This window comes from Monodelphis domestica, chromosome 4 (assembly GCF_027887165.1).
Source record: "Monodelphis domestica isolate mMonDom1 chromosome 4, mMonDom1.pri, whole genome shotgun sequence".
Lineage (NCBI taxonomy): Eukaryota > Metazoa > Chordata > Mammalia > Didelphimorphia > Didelphidae > Monodelphis > Monodelphis domestica.
The window spans coordinates 346,327,017-346,350,929 of record NC_077230.1 but is presented as its reverse complement, the minus strand read 5'-3'; the positions used below and the strand labels follow the sequence as shown (position 1 = coordinate 346,350,929).

The window sequence follows — 23,913 nt, the reverse complement described above, 5'->3', positions numbered from 1 at the left end:
TTTTTTTGGGGGCCAGAACAGATTAATTGCATTTCCATTCATTTAAACGAGGAAATTCTATTTGACACATGGGCAAATTGAGTTACAAATTAAACTTGTGTGTCAAGGTACCACTGTACTTATCAGTGGGCAAAGTGGGCCACATAGAGAATGTGTAGACAGTATACATACAGGGAACATGTATGAAGGGATATGTCTATATGCATGTATATGTGCATATCCTTACAAATACACATGTTCCATATATATATATATATGCATGCTCCACGTACATATGGAAACTATAGCCAGAACACTTGTAAAGAGGGAGGTAACTCAGCTGGATTGCTCTGTTTTAGTGATATCTTCCTGGGTTTGTTGCCCCACTGGGTTTCTATTTATGCATTCATCTGGAAACAGGTGCTGTGCTGATGAACACTGAGTCTCTGCTGGCTGCTACCAGCCCTGGCCCCATTGGGAACATGGCTATGAAGCATCTCCCTGCATCTAGTTTCTTGGCTTCCAACTGTAGCCTTTGGCTCTTCTTCATGAGGAAAGTATGTTCTGCCATGATGTTTGGCTCAGAGCCAAAGGCTTTGAAAAAATAACTCTTTTAGGAGATTGGCAATCCTTGCCTTAGTTCTAGAACCAGCAATAGGCATAAGGTTAAAAAAATAAACAGCTTTGTTCCTTTACAGAGTAGACTGTTCTTTTCCACGAGCCTAGGTTAAAAGGTCTTCCTGTCCTTATTTATCCCAAGGGTCCTCTGGGCCAACTGATACTCTCAAGTTCAATCTTTTCTTTGGACTCGGCTTCCTCGCCATTGAATTTGGTCTCTATGGGTGACCTCACTTTGGCTTTTGGTGAGTATTTCCTAAGCCTCCCAATTTTGATCTCTCAAAGCTAGCCTAGTTATTATCCATGCAGGGCAATTTCTTACTTGCCTGATAACTGTGGGGTTTTGGGGTCCTCTAGTTTCTTATTTCCAAAGACTCTTCCAAATCTCAATGCCTACAAGCGAGTGGTAAAAGGAACAGAAACCAAGCTAAGGGCTTGGCATAGACCTTCTAGCTGCCGTGCTGCAACCTTGGCTTGTCAACAACTAAACTCTAAGGGACTTTGCTTACCTTCAGACTGACTGGGGCGAAACCACTTTATCTCTTTGGGCGTCTGGGTCTTCATCTATAAAATGAAGAAGTTGGACTGGTTTAAAAGTCAGATTTGGTTGAAGTATTGGCCAGATTTGCGCCACTCCTTTTCCTTTTGGCTTTTTTATTCTTTGTCAGAAGGAATAGCTCTCCCTTGTCCACTTTTCTGGATGGGTTGGGGAGAGAGACATTTGGAAATGAAGATTATATGAAACAAAAGCTATCAACAAGTACGGGAGGCTTCTCTCACCTGGCCTAGCATAGATCACATTCTAGGTGCTGCCCTGTCTTTCAGGCCCAGGCAGGACAGATCTGCGCTTCTTTCCCAGCCTGCTGTAATTAGGAGAGTGCCTGGTCAGTGTTGGGTGTGACCCGCTGAATTATTCAGTTGTGATCCTTGCAGCTGGAGCAGGCCCCACGAGGTGCAGAATTCAGCTTGCTCCCCACTGCCAAGGAGCCAGCCAACCTCTGGAGCCAAGCTTTCAAACAGACTGGCCCTCGCTGTTTGTCAGCAGGGCTTAGAGCAGTACATTCCACCTTTGGATGGCTCTGACTGGGATGATGGGAGCTATTTTAATTCCCCTGTTTTTATTTCTGTTTGTCCCTTGGTAGAGAAAGATGGAATGAGATTACTCGGAAATTACTTGCTGCTGGGTGCCCAGCACAAGCCTAGCAAGTCGTTAAAGGTCTTTCTGATGGGCCAAAAGTGTGCCTGGGATTAGAAAAAATGGACCAACGAGTTTGGTCTCTTCAATAGGGTCCAGGGAGCGGAGTCCTATCTGGAGCCTGCGGTGGAACCGCCGGCCCCGAGTGGGAATCCGGAGAGCCTCGGGAACTGTAGTGTGGTCGAAGAGCCCCGAAGGTCAGGACAAGAGAGTTTTCTTACATCTCTAGGTCTAGTGACCTTCATTCAGCGGCTGTGCTGTTTCTGAATGAGTGTGATTTTTCTCTCTGGAATTTCGGCCCTTAGAAGACACACTTCTGAAGTCTGGAACATGTGGAAGCAACAGAGAAAAGGAGAAGAGGAAGACGGATGCTGGAGCTGGGCGCCAGTGACACGGGGATGGCTGTGGGAGTGGAGAAGGCCAGGAGCCTTCGTTTAGGATCGGGGAAGTTTAGTCAAGGTGAAAGCTGAAAGCCCCGGAGGTGAAGGCAAAGGGCTTCTAGATCAGCTCCAGGAGAAGGAAGCAGGCCCCTGGGAAGCTGAGTCCGGTCAGGGAGGCATCTGTCTGAAGAGAGCCAGCAAGTCTCTCTCCGAGTTTCTTCATTGGCCTGGGAAGCTCAGCCTCAGAAAAGCCAACATCGACCTCCCCCTAAAGCTGAAGACCATTTTTTCCCTCTTCTTACGGAGGAGGGGTCTTTTTCCTGAGTGCTAGAGGAATGGTTCAGCCGGGGCTTGAAATCTCAGAGAACCCTAGCTTGTGGCGTGGCTTCCTGAGAAGAGGCTTTGTCTCCTCATAAAGGAACATCTCCCTGGCCTCAAAGTTAGATAATTCTAGAACCAGAAGGGTCCTCAGGAACTAGTCTGACCTCATTTTACAGAAGGGGAAACTGAGGCCTAGAGAGGGAAAGGAAGTTACTCTTGCCTTTGTCACATAGTAAGGCAGTGGCAGTACTGGTGCCAGAACTAGGCCGTCTACTTACAAGCCTGGCATTCTGGCCCCCTGCCCCCTTCATCTTTCACTTTAGTTTCCTACTTAATTGGTCTCTCTAGTTTCTTGGTCGGCCCATCTTTTCATAGGCACGAACCAGGCCTGCCCTTCATTTCTAGACTCGTAGAGGGACTAACTGTTGGCTGACAGGCCCTGTCACTTGTCTCTCCTCACCGCCACAGCAAGATTAGGAGGTCTGTCTGGTCTGTAGGACTGGAGACCCAGGACCTCTGTTCAAAACCTGACAGTGCTGTTAACTGGCTGCTGGTGATGCGGTGTCAATCCCCTTCATTTCTATTTTCGTCAAATGGGGCAGTCGCCCAGCTCAGTGACTCAGAATCCCTGCAAAGCAAATATCTTCTGGAAAGTGCATTTACAGACTTTAGAGAGCAGGAGAAATATAAGAAGGCAGCTAGGTGGCTCCATGAGAGAGAGCCAGGCCTGGAATCAAGAACACTTAAATCTGGTCTATTAGCTGGGGAAAATTCTGGGGAATTTTGAACCTTAGACTTCATTCCCCAGAAGTCTAAGGTTCAAAATCTCCATTTATACAGCTGCATGCCCCTGGGCAAGTCACTTCACCATGTTTGCCTCAGTTTCCTCATATGTAAAATGAGATGGAGAAATAAATGGTAAGCCACACCAGTATCTTTGCCAAGAAAACCTCACATGGGGCTATAAAGAGTCTGACATGACAGAACTGAACAACAGAATTTTTGGAGAAATGTACATCGTGACTGCTGCTATTATAATTTTAAACCCTAAGCTCCAGGAGATTCCCTTACACAGCCAGCCTGCTCAGGGGGACAGAGGGGAAGGGCATCCTCCTTTGGCCTCACTTGACTCTAGAGGCAGCATTCCGGGGCACTTGTGGAAGTGTTTCCCCCCCTCCACCCCGTGCCCCCAAGAACTCTGGGATCGCAGAGCAGTCTCCCTTAGGGGTTGGCACAGGGAGACCATCTCTTGACAACTGCTTGGTGCAGTAGGAAGTGCCCTGGATACGGACCCAGAAGTTCACTGGTGCAGAAGATACTAGGTGGCCGTCATGAACTGTGATCTTGGATAAATCATTTCCCTTCTCTGAACCTTTCTAGGTCCCTGAGATGAGGGATGATTTGGACTAGATAGATGGTCTCCAAGGTCTCGTCCAAATGGAACACTGTGTAATTCTGGGCCAGCCAGGATGACCCTGGGAATCCAGGCCAAGGGGGAGGCCATCTGGGGCCCCCCAACTAAGCCATTTCCCCACTCAGGACTCGATGGCTCTGGATTCCCCCAGCCCCTGGGCACGGAGGCCCCAAACTCCTGCCCAAATAAAAGACAGTCTGCTATGGAGGGGAAAAAGCCGTTTCGGTTTGAGATCACTTTCTGCCCCCTTTTCTCCCAGGTAACCTGTGCCCAGGTCTCCTCTTGCGCATCATGCAAAGGGAATGGATTTAGTCCTTAGGGACCCTCCCAATTGGAGGAGTCTAGCCCAGAGTGCCAGAGGCCAAGGGAGAGATGAATAACCTGCAGGCGTTCCTTACCTGGGAGCAGTCTGCAGCAGACACGTTTCCTCGGGTGCCCTGCTCTGCGCTCTTTGCCATCTGCCCGCCTCTGAAGACCTGTATTTATAGACTCTGGTGACCTTCTCCTGGAAGAGCCAGGCAACAGCTGAGATGTCGATTGACAGGCAGCGAGCAGGAAGAAGTGGGGATGGTCAGAGAATCGCAGAGCCCTTCCCCTCCACGGCCAGGCACCTGCTCAGGGATTGGCTTCTTGTCACGAGGAACTTGGGGGAAATCTATCTGAATGGGATGAGGGGAGATGTGAGGCAGAAGGGCCATTTTGTGTAGGGTCTGGAGCGAGCGCCCGGACGGCCCCAAATCGAGGCCCATTCACGGAAAGAGGCCTGGGTAAGCAAGCAGGAGATCTGCATTCAAATTCATATGTGAACTTTAGTAGCTGAGTGATTCTGGGCAAGTCATTTTCCCTCTGAAATAGTTTTTTTGGTTTGTGAGATGGGGATAAAAATACTGGCACCTTTTTCTTCCCAGGCTTTTAATGGGAAATGTGTTTTATAAACTGTAAAGAGCGATAGAGTTTGGGTCTGTTATTATCACCAAGATCATGGAGACTCAATCAGGGGAAAATCAGTTTCTTTGCTGGGAGGACAGGACATTTACTTTTTTATTCAGGTGACTAAAAAACAAAACCCTTTGCCTTATGCCTTAGAATAAAGGCTACACATCAGTTCTAAGAGAAGAGTGGTAAGGGCTATGCAATGGGATTGTGTCACACGGCTAGCACTGAGGTCACATTCGGACCCAGGACTTTCCATCTCCAGGCCTGCTTTTCTATCCATTGAGCCCCCGAGCTGCCCCTAGTCAATTTAACAAGCATTTGATTTTGACTCCTGTGAACCTTTGCCCGTCTCTGCTGCCATTCTTCCTATCGGTAGCTGCTGTACAGTATGCAGGTCGCTTGGTGTCTGCGCATCTTTTCTCCCTCCCATTTTGCTAGGTCAGAGCCCTTGGGACGAGACTGACACAATTCCAGTCCTATCCGTGGTAACCGGGCCTTGCGAGGGGTTCAGCTCCTGGCCAGGAAGCCACCGTCCCTGGAGCTTAAGCGAGGGTCGAGAATGAGAATCTCCTACACGATCTTAACCGGCTAGTCACCTCTCGAGGGAGGCCTGTGCCAGTGGAGCACAAGCGTTGGCAGGTCTGAACAGGCTGGAAGGACTTCAGATATGGGCCTAGGAAAAGACTGTGCCTATTGTCTGGGTGCCAGCAAACTGCCAAGAGACTCCTTCACAGTGCCCTGGCTACTGGAAGGACTACGCTAGCCAGAGCAATTGATGTCATTGTCTCATAAGGCACGGAGGGCAGGAATCTGCCCTGGCAGAGGGAGGACTCCCACAGACGTAATCTTTAGCAGTATTAAAGGTGAAGCTTAGGCTATACTTTAAAAAATTTTTACAGAAGCTCTATTTTAGGGGAAATCATGACTTTCAGCTCCCAGATCTAGTTTAAGTGCCCTGTCTAAAAAGTTTTTCTCTTAACTTTGGCCTGGTGATCTAACATCCTTTGAGCTCTTATCTCTCTCCTCTGTTATGCCCCTTATTTGGAATTTAAAACACAGATTGCCCAGTCAGTTATCTTTGGTATAATGGGAAGAACGCCAACTGGATTTAAAGTCAGGATGCCCGAGTTCAAATGCCACCTCTACTCATTAAAAGTGCATGCCCTTTGGGCAGTCCTTTCCCTGCTTGAGGCCTACATTTTCTGTTTGGTAAAATGGCAAGTGCAAATGCAGTGATCTCTAGGGTACCTTTCACCTTGGGATCCTTCTGCATCTTATCCCTCTTCTGGGGCGTGAACTCTGAAAAGGCAAGGAGTAGGTCTCACCCATTTCCACAAAAATTTGGGAGAGTAATTAGTGTATTATGAGTGGTGTCAGTACCTTGTAGATGTTCCTTCCAACAGGGCATACTGCAGCCTGTCCATACTGTCTGCCACTGGCTACTCTTGTCCATTCCACCCAGTAGAGTGAACATCAACTACCCACACCGGGTAATTTCACTGTGGAAATTCCTTTCACCAAATGCATTTGTCAACTCACATAGAATTTGGAGTCTTAGAACTGCTTGGGTCTGGGGCAGCTAACTGATTTGCTCAGTCACACAGTTCATGGGTCAAAGGCAGGACTTGAATCCAGGTCGTCTTGAATCCTTTTTACATAAACTGCTAGTTAAGATGGATCTTTCTAGAGCAATATTGTAGACACGCTGCTCATCCTACAAAGTCCCAAACTTGCCTCTTTGCAGTGGGATGACTAGTCTGTCCTTTTGCTTGATTGGTCTTCTACTAGGACAACTTAAAGGAACTTTGATAAATTGTGGTTGAAAATGAGAATCCAAATCTTGGCAACAGTCTTGTACTCGTTTCAGTGCTCTCCCTTTTTATTTCAGGAATGGTTACCAGGCAGACGTCACTGGTTGGGGAGGGGAATAGAGATGCTCTCAAGTATAGCAAATATTTCTAAAATCAAGCAGTAAGTTAAAGCCCAAAGAGGGCAGTTGGAGCTATGAAGAGTATGTGTGAGGGGGCGGTGGAGGTTTGCCATTTGTGTCTGAACAACTAGGAAGGCGGTGCTTGGGCTCAATCAGAACTAATGGTGGAAAGAGCCAAAGCTGAAAAATCTCTATGTAGGAGTGGCTGACCGTTAGCTTGATTGATCTATGCAGTATGAGCTAACCAGTCACTATTGTTCTGTTATTTTTGTACAACCCGTGTCCTCCCTTCTCCTTTCCCACCTCAAAGGGCTTCAGGAGAGGCTGATGACCACTTATGTGCAGGAGGGGGGGATTCTTGTTTGGTTATGAGTTAGAATAGATGAGCACTCAAGTTCCTTCTTACTCAGAAATTCTGTGCATTCACTCTTCTTAATGGAAATACAGTGGCCAACTTTGATCAAATAGTTTGTCAGAGGCAGGCTTTGAACTTGGGTTTTCATGACTCCAAGGCAGGCCTTCTATCCATGCCAAGCCTTTGTTTCCTGTAGCTGTTAGTGAGGTCTTGAAAAATCCCATCTCAGTTTCTGTTAAACAAAGTGGGAGGATGAGGGCATCCAAGAAAGGCATGCAAGTGGGCTGCCTGTAAGGCTGGCTGGTAAAGGCCAGTGTGGCAGGAGGAAGCAGAAGGCAGGGTGGCATCACAGAGAGATCTTTACAACTTTACATTCCAACTCCGAATTGGGCTCTGTTGTGTGGTCGAAGGGCATTCAGAAGTTGGGCTGTTTTCTTCTCTGTAAAACTGGATGAATAATTCATGCACTGATAGCTACCTCACATGAGAGTTGTTGTGGGCAAAGCTCTTTGTAAACTAAGTTGTTAGAGAAATGGGCACAGGTCAATACCTGTGTACTCAAAGCCTTGCAGGAACCCGCATTTGGTTTGGTCTTGTTCTCCCTGCTTATAGTCTCTTCATTCCATGGGGATTGCTTTGACACAGGGCCTAGGTGATCTCAACGGTGAGGGCGCCAAATTCAACATTATGAAAAACCAGAATCCATCCTTGGAAAAGCAGTGACCAGGACACAAGTACAAAAGGGCTTTATTGAGACAAGCTGAAGCTCCTCTGAGTCCAGACAATAAGTTAAAAGCATGGTTTCCATGAAAGATAATTTCCTAAAAAACTTGCAAAGAGGTGATTTTCCCCTCTCCCAGTGGTTCACACAATATAGTAAAAAAATAAAACAAAACTAACAAAACGATCCCATTCTTGCCCCTCCCAGTGAAAGTTGAAGCTGACTGTGAGTTGTGGGTGGGATCAGCATCTAAGAGCAGAAGACCCATCCTGAATGGGCTCATTTCTGTGTTCACTCCAGGAACAAGAGTTCTATGGGAGGCTTCCCACTCCTGAGTCTTTGTTTACAAAGGAGGAGCTGTTTTCCCTGTGGTACATGCATTCCTGACTGTCATCCCTACTAGCCTTGTGAGGAATGGCTGGGATCCTTGGCCTGGAGATTCCTTACTTGGCATGTGGCAGAATAGTTGCCAGAGACAGGCTTCGTTCCTGGGAGGTAGCCACCTGCTCTCTCCTTTGAGGTACATTGGGGAAGGGGGGAAAGGGGTTGGGTACAGTCTAGTCCTTCTGGGAATACTGGGCAGAGAAAATCTTGGCGATCCTCTCTGCCTCTTTTCTTGGCAGGTTGAGTGGGGGTGGGTTTGGTCTGGGCCGGCCAGGCCTTCGGGACTGGATGCTCTTCGTAGACTCACTTCCTCCCTAGAAGAAAAGAAGAGGGTTCAGTTAAAGAGGAAAGATATGGGAGTGCTTAGGACCCAGGTGCTGCTCAGGAGAGAAGGTGGGTTGCACAGGATGGGCTAGTTAAATGGTCTTCAAGAAGGAAGATGCACTATCTTTATGCTTTAGATAATGATAGGGCCAATGTGGTAGAAAGAAGCCTGGGGACCTAGGAATTAGTGCCAGTCCTCCGTCTGCCCCACTCAAAGCAGATGTCGACTCACATGGAATTTGGAGTCTCAGAACTGCTAGGGCACTGGACAGCTAAGTGCACTCTCATGTGTCCAAGGCAGAACTTGAATCCAGGTTGTCTCAACTGTAAGTCTGGTCTGCTACTATGGCAACTGAGAAGAACTTTTTTATAAATTCTGCCTGGGCCCAGTGCTCTCTCTTTGTACTCAGGGATGGTTACCAGGAAGAAGTCACTTGGTTGAGTGAAATAGACAAGTCAGTGAGACTCTGCCCTCAAGCGCTGTTTCCCTGGGCAATCCCTTTCCTTAGTCTCTTCCTGAGAGGGGAAGTGGTGGGATTAGGTAATTTCTAAAGTCCTTTACAGCTCTGATGTCCTGCTCTTCTAAAATCCTTCCTAGCCCTAATGATCCGCATTCCAGGTTCTAAGGTCCTGTATGCTTTGAGGATGTGATGTATGTCCAGTATTTCACACTGTTGGTGGAAGAAGGGCTGCCAAAGGAAAACATAGTTGGTGGTTCTAGCCTTGCAAAGTCTGAGCAAGCACAGGGTGCTTTCTGTCAGTCCCAGAACTGGGCATAGCACTGGGCCCTGATACATATATAACTCCAGGGACAACATCAGAGAAAATATGCCAGATTACTGAGTTTCCAATGCTCTAAAGGAATTTTAAAAAATCTTGTTAAGGGAATGCAAACTGCTTTAGCTTGTGAGGAGTTAAGCCCAATCCCATCAGACATCTGTATAGAAGGAGGGGTTAGCCTAGGCATCCCAAGCCCCAAGGCTTCCTGCTTTTGCTGCAGACCTGCAGGGTGTCTGACCCTGGGCAGATTAGTAACTGCCTGTGTTTTTCACTTTGCTCTGGTAAAATCCGGACAGCAATCCTCTCATTACTTATTTGATGACATTGTGAAGAAATACTTGTGTAACCTTTAAAGTGCTAATAAGTGGAAGCTACTATTACAGATGGATGGGGATCCATGGTCTTGTTCCAGAGGCACAGTCTCCTGGGGGATTGTGGTGTGGTAGAAATAATAAGAAATAAAAGCACTTTACAAATGCCATCTCATTTGATTCTCACATCAACACTTGGAGGTATGGGCTAGTGTTACCTCCATTTTATGAGGAAAAGGAAGTAAGGGAAGATGAAATGACTTGCCCACAATCATATAGCTAGTCAGTGTCCGAAACCAAATTTGATCTCAGGCTTTCTTGACTCCAAGCCCAGGTGCACTATCATTGCACTTATTACTTCTCAGACCTTGTAAAACTGTATGAGAGATGATAGTATTACAATATTATTCTTTGGCAGGGCCACCAGTGAGAGGAGACAGGAACAGCGTGACCAGCTGGCTCTTGGCCAGAGATATTTATGTAGCTCAGAAGTGCTCTGGCATTTTTTTTCTCCCTTGTCCTCACCCTACCTCCTGTCTGAAAGCCCCCATCTACCCCACAGCAAAACAAAAAGGCAAGGTTAGGGCAAAAGGTAAGTGCTCAGGTGGCAAAATCTCTCATGTGGGGCACGAGGGAATGCCTAGAGTCCTTAATTCTGTTCTCAGCTCTATCTCTGACTCACAATGTGGGTTTAGAGAAAATCTCTTCTCCCTAGGCCTCAATTTTGGTCACCTGAAAAATGAAAGAGTCCATCAACTTTACTAATCTATGATCTGAGGGCCCACCGGGGTCTGACCAGGATCATTGATAGGATTTAGAGCCAGAAGGGATCCTAGAGATCACAGAGTTGACTAGATAAGGAAACTGAGGCCCAGAGGGGAGTAACTTGCTTAAGAGCACACAGGAAGGTAGAATTAAGATGAGAACCTTTAACTCCACATTAAGTTTTTACTCCCTAGTATTAAATTCTATTTTCAGATCTTTCTTTCTTTCTTTCTTTCTTTCTTTCTTTCTTTCTTTCTTTCTTTCTTTCTTTCTTTCTTTCTTTCTTTCTTTCTTTCTTTCTTTCTTTCTTTCTTTCTTTCTTTCTTTCTTTCTTTCTTTCTTTCTTTCTTTCTTTCTTCCTTCCTTCCTTCCTTCCTTCCTTCCTTCCTTCCTTCCTTCCTTCCTACCTATTGATTCCAAAGCAGAAGAGTGGTAAGGGCTAGGCAATGGTGTGTGTGTGTGTGTGTGTGTGTGTGTGTTAAAAGTGACTTGCCCAGCGTTATGCAGCTGGGAAGTGTCTGAGGTCACATTTGAACCTAGGACCTCCTGTCTCTAGGCCTGGCTCTAGATCCACTAAGTTGCCCAGCTGCCCCCAGATCCTTGTTTTCTTAATGGGTTTTGGGAGAATGAGGAAGAAAGGAAGAGAAACAAAACTCCTATTACAAACATGTTTAGTCAAGAAAAATTTCTACTTTGGTGGCCTAAAATTATAAACTACCCTGGCCCTACTTTCTCAGGAATCAGAGAAAGAAATAAGAATTGAGGGCTAGGGACAGTGACAAGAAAATTCCTGGTTCCCTACCTCTAAACTGCCCTTCCTTCCCCCATGAACGAGCAGCTTATCTGTCCCTCACGACACCCTTTCTACTACTTTCCTCCATGGCACTGGGCCTGAGGTCACTGACTGCCTTTAGCTGCCCTTGACTGGCCTTTGCCTCATTCCCTAGTTCCCTCTTGCAGTTCCTCATGGGACTTGGACGGTTTTCTTTTTCTGAGTTGTTTCTGAATTTCCACCAATGCTGAGTCAGAGGCTAAAAACAAAATAAATAAGGAACCAAGTCCTCAGGAAGGGCTCAGAGCTTTATTTGTGAAATCTAAAGATAGTTGTACTGGGCTCAACTTTCCCCTAATTGGCACCTCCTTCCCTTGGCGCTATCCCCAGAACTCTCTGCTGAGACTGGTACTCCTGGGAGGGAAAGAGGGAATGAAAACAATTCCCTAGCCCCTAGGGAAGGAGGTATAGCTGGAGACAAGGAGATGGAGAGGGTAGAGAAGTACCTAAAAAAAAAAAATCCTTGCCTTGCCTTCAGTTTTAGAATCAATACTAAATATTGATTCCAAGGCAGAAGAGTGTTGAGGGCCAGACAACTGGGGTTAAGCGACTTGCCTCACATAGCTAGGAAGTATCTGAGGTCAAAATTGAACCCCGAATCTATCTCTAGGCTCTGTCTACTGAGCTACCAAGCTGCCCCAGGGAAGTGTGTATGTGTATCTATATCTATATCTGTGTATATTTATATCTTTATCTATATCTATATATATCCCTCTCCCCCCAGTTAATTTGGAATTTATTTTTTTCTTAAGAAAACAGAATATTTTCATGCAACACATATGTAATTTTAAAATAATCATGACAAATGGCAGGAAGAATTAAGAAAAGCTGTACTCATAGAATTCTACGTAATATACAAAATGCCCCAATATTTTGGGTTGTACATAATAAAGGAATACCTTAAAATACATTTTCAAAATACTGTAGTAACCAAGATGACACGCCTTATCAGGACATAGGAATATAATTTAGGGGAAAAAAAAATCACACAGGGACTACCCATTTTGGGGAAGTATATTCTTAACCTGGCATTCAAGGCTCTTGTCTAAGAGAAGCAATGTGGTATAGTGAGAAGAATGCTGGATTGGTCCCAGGGGGTTTTGATCTTGCCTTTGACACTTATAGTAACTACTGTGATCAAGGAAATTTACCTCGGTGTCATTGCTTCCTCTATGGTGAAGTGATGATGCTAACCCTTGGTAGACTCCCTATATAGAACTGTTGTGAGGAATATGCTCTGTACAACCTTAAAGAGCTCCAGAAATAAGAAATATGGTTTTTCTCTGCACCTCCCCTCCCACCTTTCCCTCTAAACAGGCCCAAGTTTCTTACTGAGTCCTTGACTATGGAAGGGTCATTTCAGACTCCCTGCCTTGGGCCCAGGTCATACCCTTAATCTCACCGGAGCATCAGCTGTTCCCTCCGCTGCCCCACCCCAGTGTTTTCTGTAGTTTAGTAGTTTAAGACCAGCTCATGCCTCGCCGTCTCTGGTTAGAATCACACCATGTTTAAGATGGCAGGTACTCTGAAAGAAGTCCTATGGACAACTGTTGTGACAAGTGGCCGTGCAGCGTTTCCTTAGGGAACTCACTGTCCCTCAAAGGGTCCTGTTCACCTTTGGGACTGCTCAGTTGACTAGTTTTAGATCAAGCTTAAACTGTCTGTACCTCCCCCCGGCTGTTTGCAGTGCTGCCCTCTGGGGCTGAGCACAACCAATCTAATTCTTCTTCCAAGTTGACTCAGGGTCGTGGCCAGGCACACTTTGCACAGCCACACTTCCTCCATTCGGTCCTTAGTAGATCACCCAGCACCTGACCTGCTGCCTGCTTGCTGGTTGCTCTCTGCCTCAAGACTCTCCTCCACTCCAGTCCTCAGCTGTCAATGTGCTCTTAAAGTGTAGATCTGACCACGTTACATAGGCCCTTCCCCCCATCAATAAATTCTAAGGGCTTCCTAGCACCTCCAGGGTCAAATATAAAATCTTTGGTTTGGCTTTTAAAGTACTTTAACGGCCACTTTCTACCTTTCCAGTCTTCTTACATCTTAGTTCTCATTTGCCTCCTCCGTATACTGAGATCCAGTACATCAGCCTCCTTGCTGTTCCAGTTTTCACTGGCTGCCCCTGTGGAATACTCTCCTTTCTCAACCCTGCCTCCAAGTCCCAGCTCAAATCCCACGTTTTGCTGGACGCCTGTCTGATCCCCCTTATTGCTAACACCTTCCCTTTATTATCTCTGGTTTATCCAGGATATAATTTCTTTTTCTAGTTGTTTCCATGTTGTTTCCCTCATTGGATCATAAAGCTCCTTAAAGCAAGGAAGACCTTTCTTCTTTCTCTGTATTCCCAGCGCTTAGCTGGCACACAGAAGGCCTTTGATTTGTTGACTGACTTTATTAGATGCAATACAATGTTGTAACCTGCCAACATATTTTTGGATCCTGATCCTGTTTTCTAATGTATTATCTATACCTCTCAGCTGTTAAGAGGTAGATGGACAACAATGCATAGAGTGAAGGTCTTGGAGTCTGGAGGACATGAGTTCAAATCTGGCCATAGACATTTACTAGATGTGAGACCTTGGGCAAATTACCATACTTTTATCTTGTCTCAGTTTCCTTATCTATAAAATGGGGGAAAATAGCACCTACTGCCCAGGGTAGTTGCAAGTACCAAATAAAATTATATTTGTAAAACTCTTTCCCATCATTTGTGCTATTAGTGCTACCTATTATTAGAATTTTTAATAGGCATGCATTTAACCAAACCATTGAAAAAGATGTTAAACAGAGGTCCAAGTACAAACCTCTGAGGTGCCCCACTAGAGATATCCTTCAAACTTCAAAGCTTACACTGAAGGATTAATGACTGCTCTTCAAGGTCTGGCTATGCAGCTAGTTCCAAATCCACCTCACTCTATCATTCATTCCGTCCACAAGAACACAGTAGTCTATATTGCACAGATTGTTCAGCCAGATTTGGATGTACTACATTTACTCAGTTAATAAACATTTCCTTTTGGGGCAGCCAGATGGCTTAGAGAATTGACAGCCAGGCCTTGAGATGGGAGGTCCTGGGTTCAAATCTAGCCTCAGATACTTCCTAGCTGTTTCACCCTGGGCAAGACACTTAATGCTCATTGCTTAGCCCTTACTGCTTTTCTGCCTTGGGACCAACACAAGGTACTGACTCTAAGACTGAAGTTAAGGGTTTAAAAAAAATCATGAAAATAAACATTTCCTTTCTGTGTATAAGGCTCTAGAGAAGGCAGAAGGATGGTCCAAGCAACTCTACAGCTAGTATTGCAGGCAGGATTCAAACTCAAGTGTTCCTGCCTTGAAGTCAGCACTGAATCTACTGCACAACTGAGTCCCAAGAAAGATGATATGCTCAAAGTGATGCTAACAAATGGTAGAACTGGAAGAAGAATCAGATAGATGGAGTCAAAATTCCCCTAATTTCTTTTCTTTTTTTCTTAAACCCTCACCTTCTGTCTTGGAGTCAATACTGTGTATTGGCTCCAAGGCAGAAGAGTGGTAAGGGCTAGGCAATGGGGGTCAAGTGACTTGCCCAGGGTCACACAGCTAGGAAGTGTCTGAGGATAGATTTGAACCTAGGACCTCCCGTCTCTAGGCCTGGCTCTCAATCCACTGAGCCACCCAGCTGCCCCCTCTAATTTCTATATAAAAATATTTCAAAGCTTCTTAAGTTATCTTATTTAGTCCTCATAATATTCCTGTGATATCTGGCAAGGCAGAAGCTATTATCTGCATTTTACGGAAGGGAAACTGAGGAAATTGAGCTTTATTTTTGGGAAAGGATTTGCTTGGGGAAGTTGGTCTATGCAGAGTGATAGGGCCAGGACTGGAACCTGGGAACTCTGACTCCTGGGGATTTTTCCTACTGCCTCTCATACAAAGGCGGCGGGGGGAAGAGAACCAGTATGTAAAGTTTCTCCTTTCACTGTTTTTTCTTAGGCTACAGCAGTATAGGGGGCTCGGAGTTCCCAAAGCCAATTCCAGAGTATTAGCTCAGCCTCTTTTGCCTCTATGCCCTTTCCCAGACAGGGATCTTGGTAACAGCTGCTGTTGTGTGTATATTTTCACAAGCTGCTCTTTGGCCTTTATACACCCTTGGCCATGGGTCACATTGGTGTTGCTGTATTTCTACAGAGGCTCTGTAGGAGGGCATGCCACAAGTATCAAAATGGTCTTATTTTATCAAAAACATTTTAGCTTTTAAATCTCGATTTTCCTTATGGGTCTGGGTTAGCCCCAATAAAGAGCAGGCCAATTTTGCTTATGGTGTGTGTACAAAATGTGCTTGTAAAGGCTACCCGAGGGAGAGAGGATGAAGGGGGAAAGGAGAAAGAGGAAATGAAAAAGGAATAAGAAGGGGGAAATGATAGGAAAAAAAATCAGGTTGTATTCAAAAGAAATCTGGATGTAAGGGTGACTTTCAACCTCTATTTCAAATCTTGACCTTAATGATGGCTAATCGATTTTTATCAGATATTGAATCATTTAGAAGGGCAGAGGAGGGACCCTGCTAATGGTAACAGCTAATAATACACATTTATATATTTATTATTATCTATGATGTATGAGGCACTATGTTAAGCACTTTAAAATATCTCATTTGATAGTCACAACAATCCTGAGAGGTAGGTGCTATTATTATCCTCGTTTTAGGAAAATTGGAACAAACAAGGGTTAAGTGACTCGTTCAGAGTTACACAGCTAAGAAATGTCAGAGGCCACATTTGAGTCCAGGCCTGGTGTTCTATCTAGCTGCCCCAACCAGAGGAATACTTTGTTCTTGGGGACAAAAGTAATGATGCACAAAGGAGTGAGGAACACTCAGGGCAGGAAACTGATAGATTAGATATTCAAGAGCTGGCAAAGTACATATGGGATGGATGTTTGTAATTTGTGATTGTTCAATTCACTATGTGCACAAGATAGGCACTTAATAGCTATATGTTGAATTTAACTGAATGGAGAACAAAACACAGAAAATGGACAGATGATATATCATGTTCTTCCTCCTTCCCTTTCTTGCTCCTTCTTGACCCTCCAGGTCCTATATCTTGCCTAGAAAGCCTAGTCCAGAGACATGCATTTAATTTGAACAATTGATTATATTATCCATTCTCCTTTGTCTGTAGTTTCAGGGTTCTAGGTTGGTAGTGATATTTCCTGGTTTTCCCTTGCAGACTTGCTGTGTGTCTAGTCTAGTTTAGTCACTTTATATCTCTGACCATCATTGATCACAAGGTGTAAAAGCTGGAGGAACGATGGAGCTAGTTTATGATCATCTAATTTTATGGAAGGAGCTAAGTCCACATAGGGAACAAAGGGCTGGGATTTGAACCTGGGACTAGATTAGATGGTGTCAAAGACTCTTTCAGTACTACGAATATGCTTTTTATACTGCAGCATATCTCTAAACACCATTTACCTCATGATGGAGCTTCTGTGGAAACAGCTAGTAGACACCTCAATTAAGTAAGGAAATAGAAAGTAAGAAAGGAAATAGTAAGAAAGTATTGAGTTCACATCATCTGCCTAGATGAACCACAGTCTAAGTTACCAACAGAGCTGGCAGAAGTGCCTACTGAGTTACCATCATGATTTTTGGAAGATTTTGGGAAAGGGTAAATTTAGTTCTCAGAAAAAGAGGAGAAAATCTACATGTCAGTGGGCTGAACTTTTAATTCTGGCAAATTCTAGATTTCCTAAAGAAATGGCTATTGAATATATAGAAAAGAAGTGGTAATCATAAGAGAGTTTCATCAAGGATGGGTAATACCAAACGTAACCATATCCTGTTTTTTTTTATCAGGGTTTAGTAGATGAAAGATCTTGGGATAGTCAACAAAGTCACATGGCAACCAAGAAAACTAAAGACAGCTTTGGCTATATTAAAGAAGGCAAAGATTCTAGAAGGAGCTGATAGTTATCTTGTGCTCTGCTTACTCAGGTCAGATTGCGTCAGCAGTATTGTGTTTAGAACGTCACATTATAGGATGGATGTTGATAAGCTTGAAGGAGAACAGGAGAAAAACCAAAATGGTGTAGGATCTCTAGACCATATCATATGAAGATCAGGTGAAGCAACAGTGGATATTTAGCCTGGAGGCCATGAGAGCATTGCATGATACCTCCTTGGGTTTGGAGGGCAGAAGAGGGAACAATGCATACAAGTTCCAAAGGGGAATAGTTTAAGTTTTGATATTATGCAAAAACTTTCTAGCAATTAGAGGTAATAAAAAAATGGAATAGGTTTCTTCATGAGGTAGCAGATTTTCTTTCAATGGAGTTTTCAAGCTAAACTTGTTTGGGTATATGGTGAGTTTGTTGTGGAGGAGATACTTGTTCAGGAATGGGTTGGATAAATACACATCTGGGGTGCCTTCCAACTCTCAAAATCTGTGGTTCTCTGAACATCTAGTCCAATATTTTCTTTTTACCAAAGGGAAAGTGGATCCAGAGAGTAGTGTTCACTTCCCCAGTTCACAAACTGACCACTGGAAGAACTGGGACTCTAACTTGGGTTTCTTTCAGTCTAGGCCAGGGTATTTTTTTACTTTATGCTGCTTCTTCCTTCCATTTTTGGTAGATGCTTGAGTGCCTTTCTCTTACAGACTCTCTCTCTATTATTTTATTTTATTTTAGGAGTAACAAGAGGCAGTTTATTCCCCTTGATGAAAGAGAGCACTTCAATGATGGGCTAAGAAGTGCTGAGTGACTAGGGAGCAAACAGGCAATATATACAAGTTCTGAACACAAGGTCCCCCCCCCCCCCTTCCCTGTCAGGCCCCTGCACCCTTAACTACAATCCAAAACACCTGTGACTGGATTGTAGCTTCTTCCAACCCAGTTCAGGTGTCTCTCTCTTAAAAAACAAACCACAAAACCAACACAATCCCTTACCTTACATCTTGGAAGCAATACTGTGTACTAGGAAGCATCTGAGGCCGTATTTGAACCTAGGACCTCTGGCTTCTAGGCCTGGCTCTCAATCCACTGAGCCACTCAGCTGCCCCTCTAGAGACTCTTTTAAAGTAGTATTTGGTTTACTGTAGAAATACACTTAAATTAAAGAAAGCATCAAGTCTAAGGGTTCTTAACCTGGGATCCTTAGATAGATCTTGGATAGAAATTTGGATAGGGGAAAAAAGCCTGTATTTTCTCTAACCTCTAACAAATTTTGTGTTTTGTTTAATGACAAATAAAAAAAACCATACTGAGAAGGGGTCCATGGATTTCACCAGACTGCCATGACACATGACTACACAACACACAAAAAAGGTCAAGAAGTCCTGTAGTTCTGGTCCAACTTCCTTCCAAATAGTTCTAAGTCCTTTATAACACTAGATGAATATTGAACTTCTGCTAAAACACTTCCACTTACCCAACATAACAAAGCAGTACTGAGACTATAGTCTCATATTATAATGGAATGATATGAGAGGAGGTAGGGCAGGCCACTCACCTTAATCTTATAGCAAGAAGCCAAGCAGTATCAGGCAATGTCCCCTTGCTTGCCCTTTGGGCCTTTAGTTTTTGGGGGAATCTGACTTCTCAGCTTCCTCATTAGAGGTTCCCCTTTGGCTTTAGCTGGCCAGTTACTTGGAGGGAGTTGTGCTGAAAATAAAAACCACCTCCTACCACCATGACTTTATTTTTACCACACTTGAAGGTCAGAACAGGTATTAAAACAACACTATAGCATCACTAGTCTACTGCTATGTAGCTAGAAAATGTAAGAAACAGGAAACTATGTTCTCTGCCAGAAGTCCAATGGATCTTTCTATTATATTGTGGTCTATAGACTCATTGGATTTTGGGTGGTCAGAAATAAACTTTCCAACAATGAAAGTCACCCCAAATTGGAAGGGGATGTCTCAGAAGGATGACTAATCCTTGTCCTCAAAAAATTGAGGTGTTTAATTGGCAGAGATGATACAGATGGGTATTTTGTTAAGGTAAGGGTTGGCCTACTTGATCTTTGAGGTTTCTCCCACTTCTGAGATTCTGTGATTCTCAGACCCCTCAAAGGATTTTCCTTGTGACTTTTCTTGGTGCTTAAGTCAAGCTCCTTTGTAGCATTCATTTCTAACTTCTTTCTCAATTAAGACTTGCACAAGTTCTACATATAGATATTTAATTGACGTTATGTTGACATCAATTTGTTGGATAGAATATTATTTACAACACAGGCATATCGATAGTAAGTATTGATTCTAAGGCACAAGAGTGATTAAGGGCTAGGCAACTGTGGTTAAGTGACTTGCCCAGGGACACATAGGTGGGAAGTGTCTTAGGCTATATCACAGGTTTATTTGAGAGGATTTAATGACAACATATGCAGAGTGCTTTGTAAATTCTAATGAATAAACTGTAAATTGTTCTACAAATATGAGAGTTTAGCGTTAATACCAAATGTGAGAGCTTTTATAGGCACTTCAAAATAAAGAATATAGTGTTTTGCACAGAATGGGCACTTAGCAAAAGTTTGAGTTGAAATGAACATACATTTAAAACCATAAGACATCTACGGACACAGTACATCATAGCTGGAAGTGACCTTGGAAATTCAAACCACTAATTTTACAGCTAAGGAAACTGAGGAAGACTTGTTCAATGTCACAAAGCAAAACACTGGCAAAGTTGGAACCCTGAACCTGGGACCCAAGGCTTCTAGTTGCTCAGGACGAGGCATGTAGTAGTTACTTGTGAAGTATTTATTAACTGGTTGTTTTCTCTGCTGTGTGAGGGAGGAGCAGGCTAATCAAATAGGTCCAGCTCTTAGAGGGGAGCTCATGACAGTCCAAATAGACTCAATGCGTCTTGTTTGGAGAGAGCTGTGGTGGATGTGGGGAGTCACTGGGGCTTGTCTGGAGAGGATATGTGGCTCCTCTTCAATTCAACAAATAGTTATTAAATGAGTCCATTATGGATGATGCCCTGTACTAGACACATGGAAAACAAAGACTAAGAGAAGAGTCTCTGTCCTCAGTGCTCACACTCTCCATTTGGGCAGAAGGGAACATGACACATATACAATAAGTATGATATAAGGTCTAGTATTATATGGTTGTAGAGGATAATGCAGAAAAAGTGCTTTTTGCAAATACAAGGAAGAGAACACTTTCATTTAGGAGACAAGCAAGTAAGCAGTAGCCCTTGAGTTAAGCTTTGAGGGAAGAGGAAGACTTAAACATGCAGATATGACAAAGGAGTTTATTTTTGTCATGGAGGATGGATCGCCTTTGTGAATGCAGAGAAGTGGGAGAATGAAAGACAAGAAGAACAATGATGAATTGTCCAGTCTAGATGGGACACAAAGTATGTGAGGGGAAGTAGGATGAAATTAAGATGAAAAATCTGAGTTGGATAGAGCACTTGGGTCTGGGGCATCCCTCAAGAATCACCTGCAATTATATTTAGAATAGCTGAACACTTGATTCTAATGTATTTTGGTTATATAACTATTTCCAGTATGAGAACATTTTGTCTCCCCAATCAGTGTGGGAGTTCCTTCTTCCATCTTTCTCCCTCTGCCTCTAGCAGAGCTATGTATTTTTTTTTTAGCTTGCATTTTATTCAGTTAAGCAGTCATGTAATTTCATAACAAAAATAAAATTTATATTTCTAAGGTAACAAAAATCACTGTACTGAATTCAAAGTAATTGTACCAGGGCCCTGAAATCCTCTAATTAGCTTTGTGGGGTCACAAGTACCCAACCCTTCCTTCTGAGGTGGGGCCTGGGCCCTTTCCCCCTGTAGCGATCTACTCCCCGCATATCACCTATATCTGGGCCCAGTGCCTTTTGCCATCTCTCACCAGTTAGAGAAAACCTGATGCTAGTTTCACATTACTCTGATTTGAACCTCTGTTTTCTAGGAATAAATGGATTTCTCTAAGAATTGAATTTTTATTTATTATAATATTTATCTAAGAATCATTGTGGTTTTGGTCACTGTTGCAAACTATCCCAATCCCACAGATGGACTTATTCCCACCAAAGGGGTACACCTTGCAATTTGAAAAATGATTTCTGATTTCCTCAACTAGAACATAACTCCTTTCCCTAAGATGTCCAGCCTCAGGCAACATAATTATACTGAATTTTCCAAACACCAAATCTAAAACTTCCAGTAAAGCCAGTGTCAAAGTTTTAAGTTATTTTGCCAATTAATTTCCATTAACTTGATCTCTCTTTTCCAAACTGCTTACCCAAATCTTTCCTTTCTACCCTTCCCTACCCCCCCCCAGCTCTCAGGTAAGATACTACCTTCACTATAAGCCATCTTTTCTCTCCTTAAAGTGATTTCTTTTCCCTTCTTTAGTTTCTCCAGAGCCCATTTATTCTTTTTACTCCTTTTTTTTTTTAAACCCTTACCTTCCATCTTGGAGTCAATACTGTGTATTGGCTCCAAGGCAGAAGAGAGGTAAGAGCTAGGCAATGGGGCTTAAGTGACTTTCCCAGGGTCACACAGCTAGGAAGTGTCTGAGGCCAGATTTTAACCTAGGACCTCCCATCTCTAGGCCTGGTTCTCAATCCACTGAGCTAACCAGCTGTCCCCTTTTTACTCCTTTCTTAAGCCCTTTTAATCTCTGGCTTCCAACTTCATTACTTAACTGAAACAATGCTCTAAAATGATCAATTATTTCTCAATTGCCAAATCTGAGGGCCTTTTCTCAACTCTCATTCTTTACAGCTTTCTGTAGCATCTGACATTCCTGATCACTTTTCTCTTGATATTCTCTCAAGCGAGTCTTCATGAAACTTGGGGATTAGAGCTCATAGTGAACTCCCAAATGGAGTTTATTTTCTTATAGAAGGTAGGTTACATCCATTTACTTCTGGGAAATGCTCATCTATTGAACCTACTTCTAACATTCTTGGGCAAAACAGAACGAGTCTATTCTGTTCCATAATAGATATTGGAAGATAGCTACCAGATACTTTCTGTCCCACTTCCTAAAACATGTTGCCAAGAATAGTATTAGTATTCTACAAGTGATCTTGCCTGGGTAGAGAATAATGAAACAGTTACCTGCCTTTTGGGGACATTCAACCTAATTTTTGTAGTCTAAGATAAAACTAGTGGCTTCTTAGGTACAATGCTTAACTCATATTAAGCTTATTGTCTATTAAAACTTATGGGTCTTCACATGTTTGCTCCATTGAACTACAAGTGCTATAAAGATAAGCAAAGAACAAGTTTTATACTTAACCTGCATCCTCAAACACAGTAAACATGGGACTAGATACAAAGAAAGTTGTTTAATACCTACCTGATTACTTACTGGCACCATTTTAAGTGGATTATTGGTGACATTCTCACATTTCACCTCAAGGTTTATCAAAGAACAAAGTGAATGTTGTCTCTCCAGATAATAACATTGCTTTGTTCTTACCTGATGGGCTGTGATTGATGGGGAAGCTGCAGAGAGAGAGAGCATTCTCATTGATACCTCCAAATGCTTGGGTGAAAGGAAGAAATTAGGGACCCTCAATGGCTCTGGTCTGAAGGCAGGAGTGAGGGAAAAAAGTGTGCACATTAATTTATCCTAACATAGTTCTGTTACTCTTGTCAAGTGAGGCTTCTTGTTCTCCTAGACACATTGTGCTTATTCTTGCCTCTCTGTATCTTTGCTCTTGTTAAATAACTAATTGGATTACAGAATTTGGAAATGAAAGGATATTAGAGATTATCTGGTCTAACTATCTGTTTTTTACAAAGGAGAAAACTGAGGGGCAGAGAGGGGAGGGATTTAAGATTCTGTTCTACTAAAATATGCACATCTTTTCCACATGGACTTCTCTCTAGTCTTGTTCACACATGTGGAAAGGACCGTAGAATCTGAGTTAGAAGGGTCTACTGACTCACAGGCTGACTCTGAGAAAACTATAAAATCTTTGATAGTAATCTTTGCACATATTGAAGGTATCCCTGATGAAAATATAAGATGGAAATAGGCAGGCTTTCAAAGATAGTTTTCTATAGCAGAATGTATCCCCTCAGTCACATAATTAGCTGACATATGTAGAGAATACATCATCGTGTTGGTTGTTAATGGCAACACAACATTTGACTCTGCAGAACAAATTGTGACTTTAAATTTCTTATCCAACATAGGGTTTTCAGTGCACATGTTACGGTTTTCTGATAGAACCACAGAAATAACTGGTGATTCTCTAATTTTCAATACCACATGAAGCACAGACAGAATAGGGTGATGCTTGCTAAAGGTGTTTGCTATAATCATGGAGAATGTTCTGCACAAAGATGAAAGGGAAAGAGATTCTTTACAGATTGTGAGGTTCTCCAGAAACTGCCGTTCGTGAATGACATGGCACTGATAGAATCTACTAAGCACCTTTAAAGTACAAGACCCTCTCAGTAGTATTCATTTATGGTTGGCCCTGATTGGAATTGCAGAATCACAGACAGAACAGAACCTTAGAGCTGGAAGGGATATCAGAGGTCATAAAGTCCAATTCCCTAAGAAGTGATTATCTTAAAGGAAGTTTACCCTAACAGTCACCACTAGGTCAAAATTTCTTAATCTTGGTGTGAGAATTAATGAAAAAGATTATTATTTCAATAAAGTTGGTTTCCTTTATAATCTCATGCATCTTATCCAAAGCATG

General features: G+C 43.3%; 1 protein-coding gene across 6 annotated transcripts in view; it reads right to left on the bottom strand.

The window, feature by feature from the left end:
* Positions 1–7,858: 7,858 nt before the first annotated feature.
* C2CD3 (C2 domain containing 3 centriole elongation regulator) overlaps positions 7,859–23,913 on the bottom strand; it is a 176,429-nt gene continuing 160,374 nt past the window's right edge. For 3 of the 6 annotated variants that reach the window (XM_007490990.3, XM_007490993.3, XM_056794989.1), the window contains 2 exons: positions 22,677–22,785; positions 7,859–8,547 (listed from right to left, as the gene is read on the bottom strand). In XM_007490990.3, coding sequence (XP_007491052.2) covers positions 8,407–8,547; positions 22,677–22,785 — 250 coding nt within the window. In that variant the 3' untranslated portion in view covers positions 7,859–8,406. Of the gene's footprint in view, positions 8,548–21,582; positions 22,786–23,913 lie in introns of those variants that run through there. The other 3 variants (XM_056794986.1, XM_056794987.1, XM_016422004.2) reach the window with 1 other exon arrangement.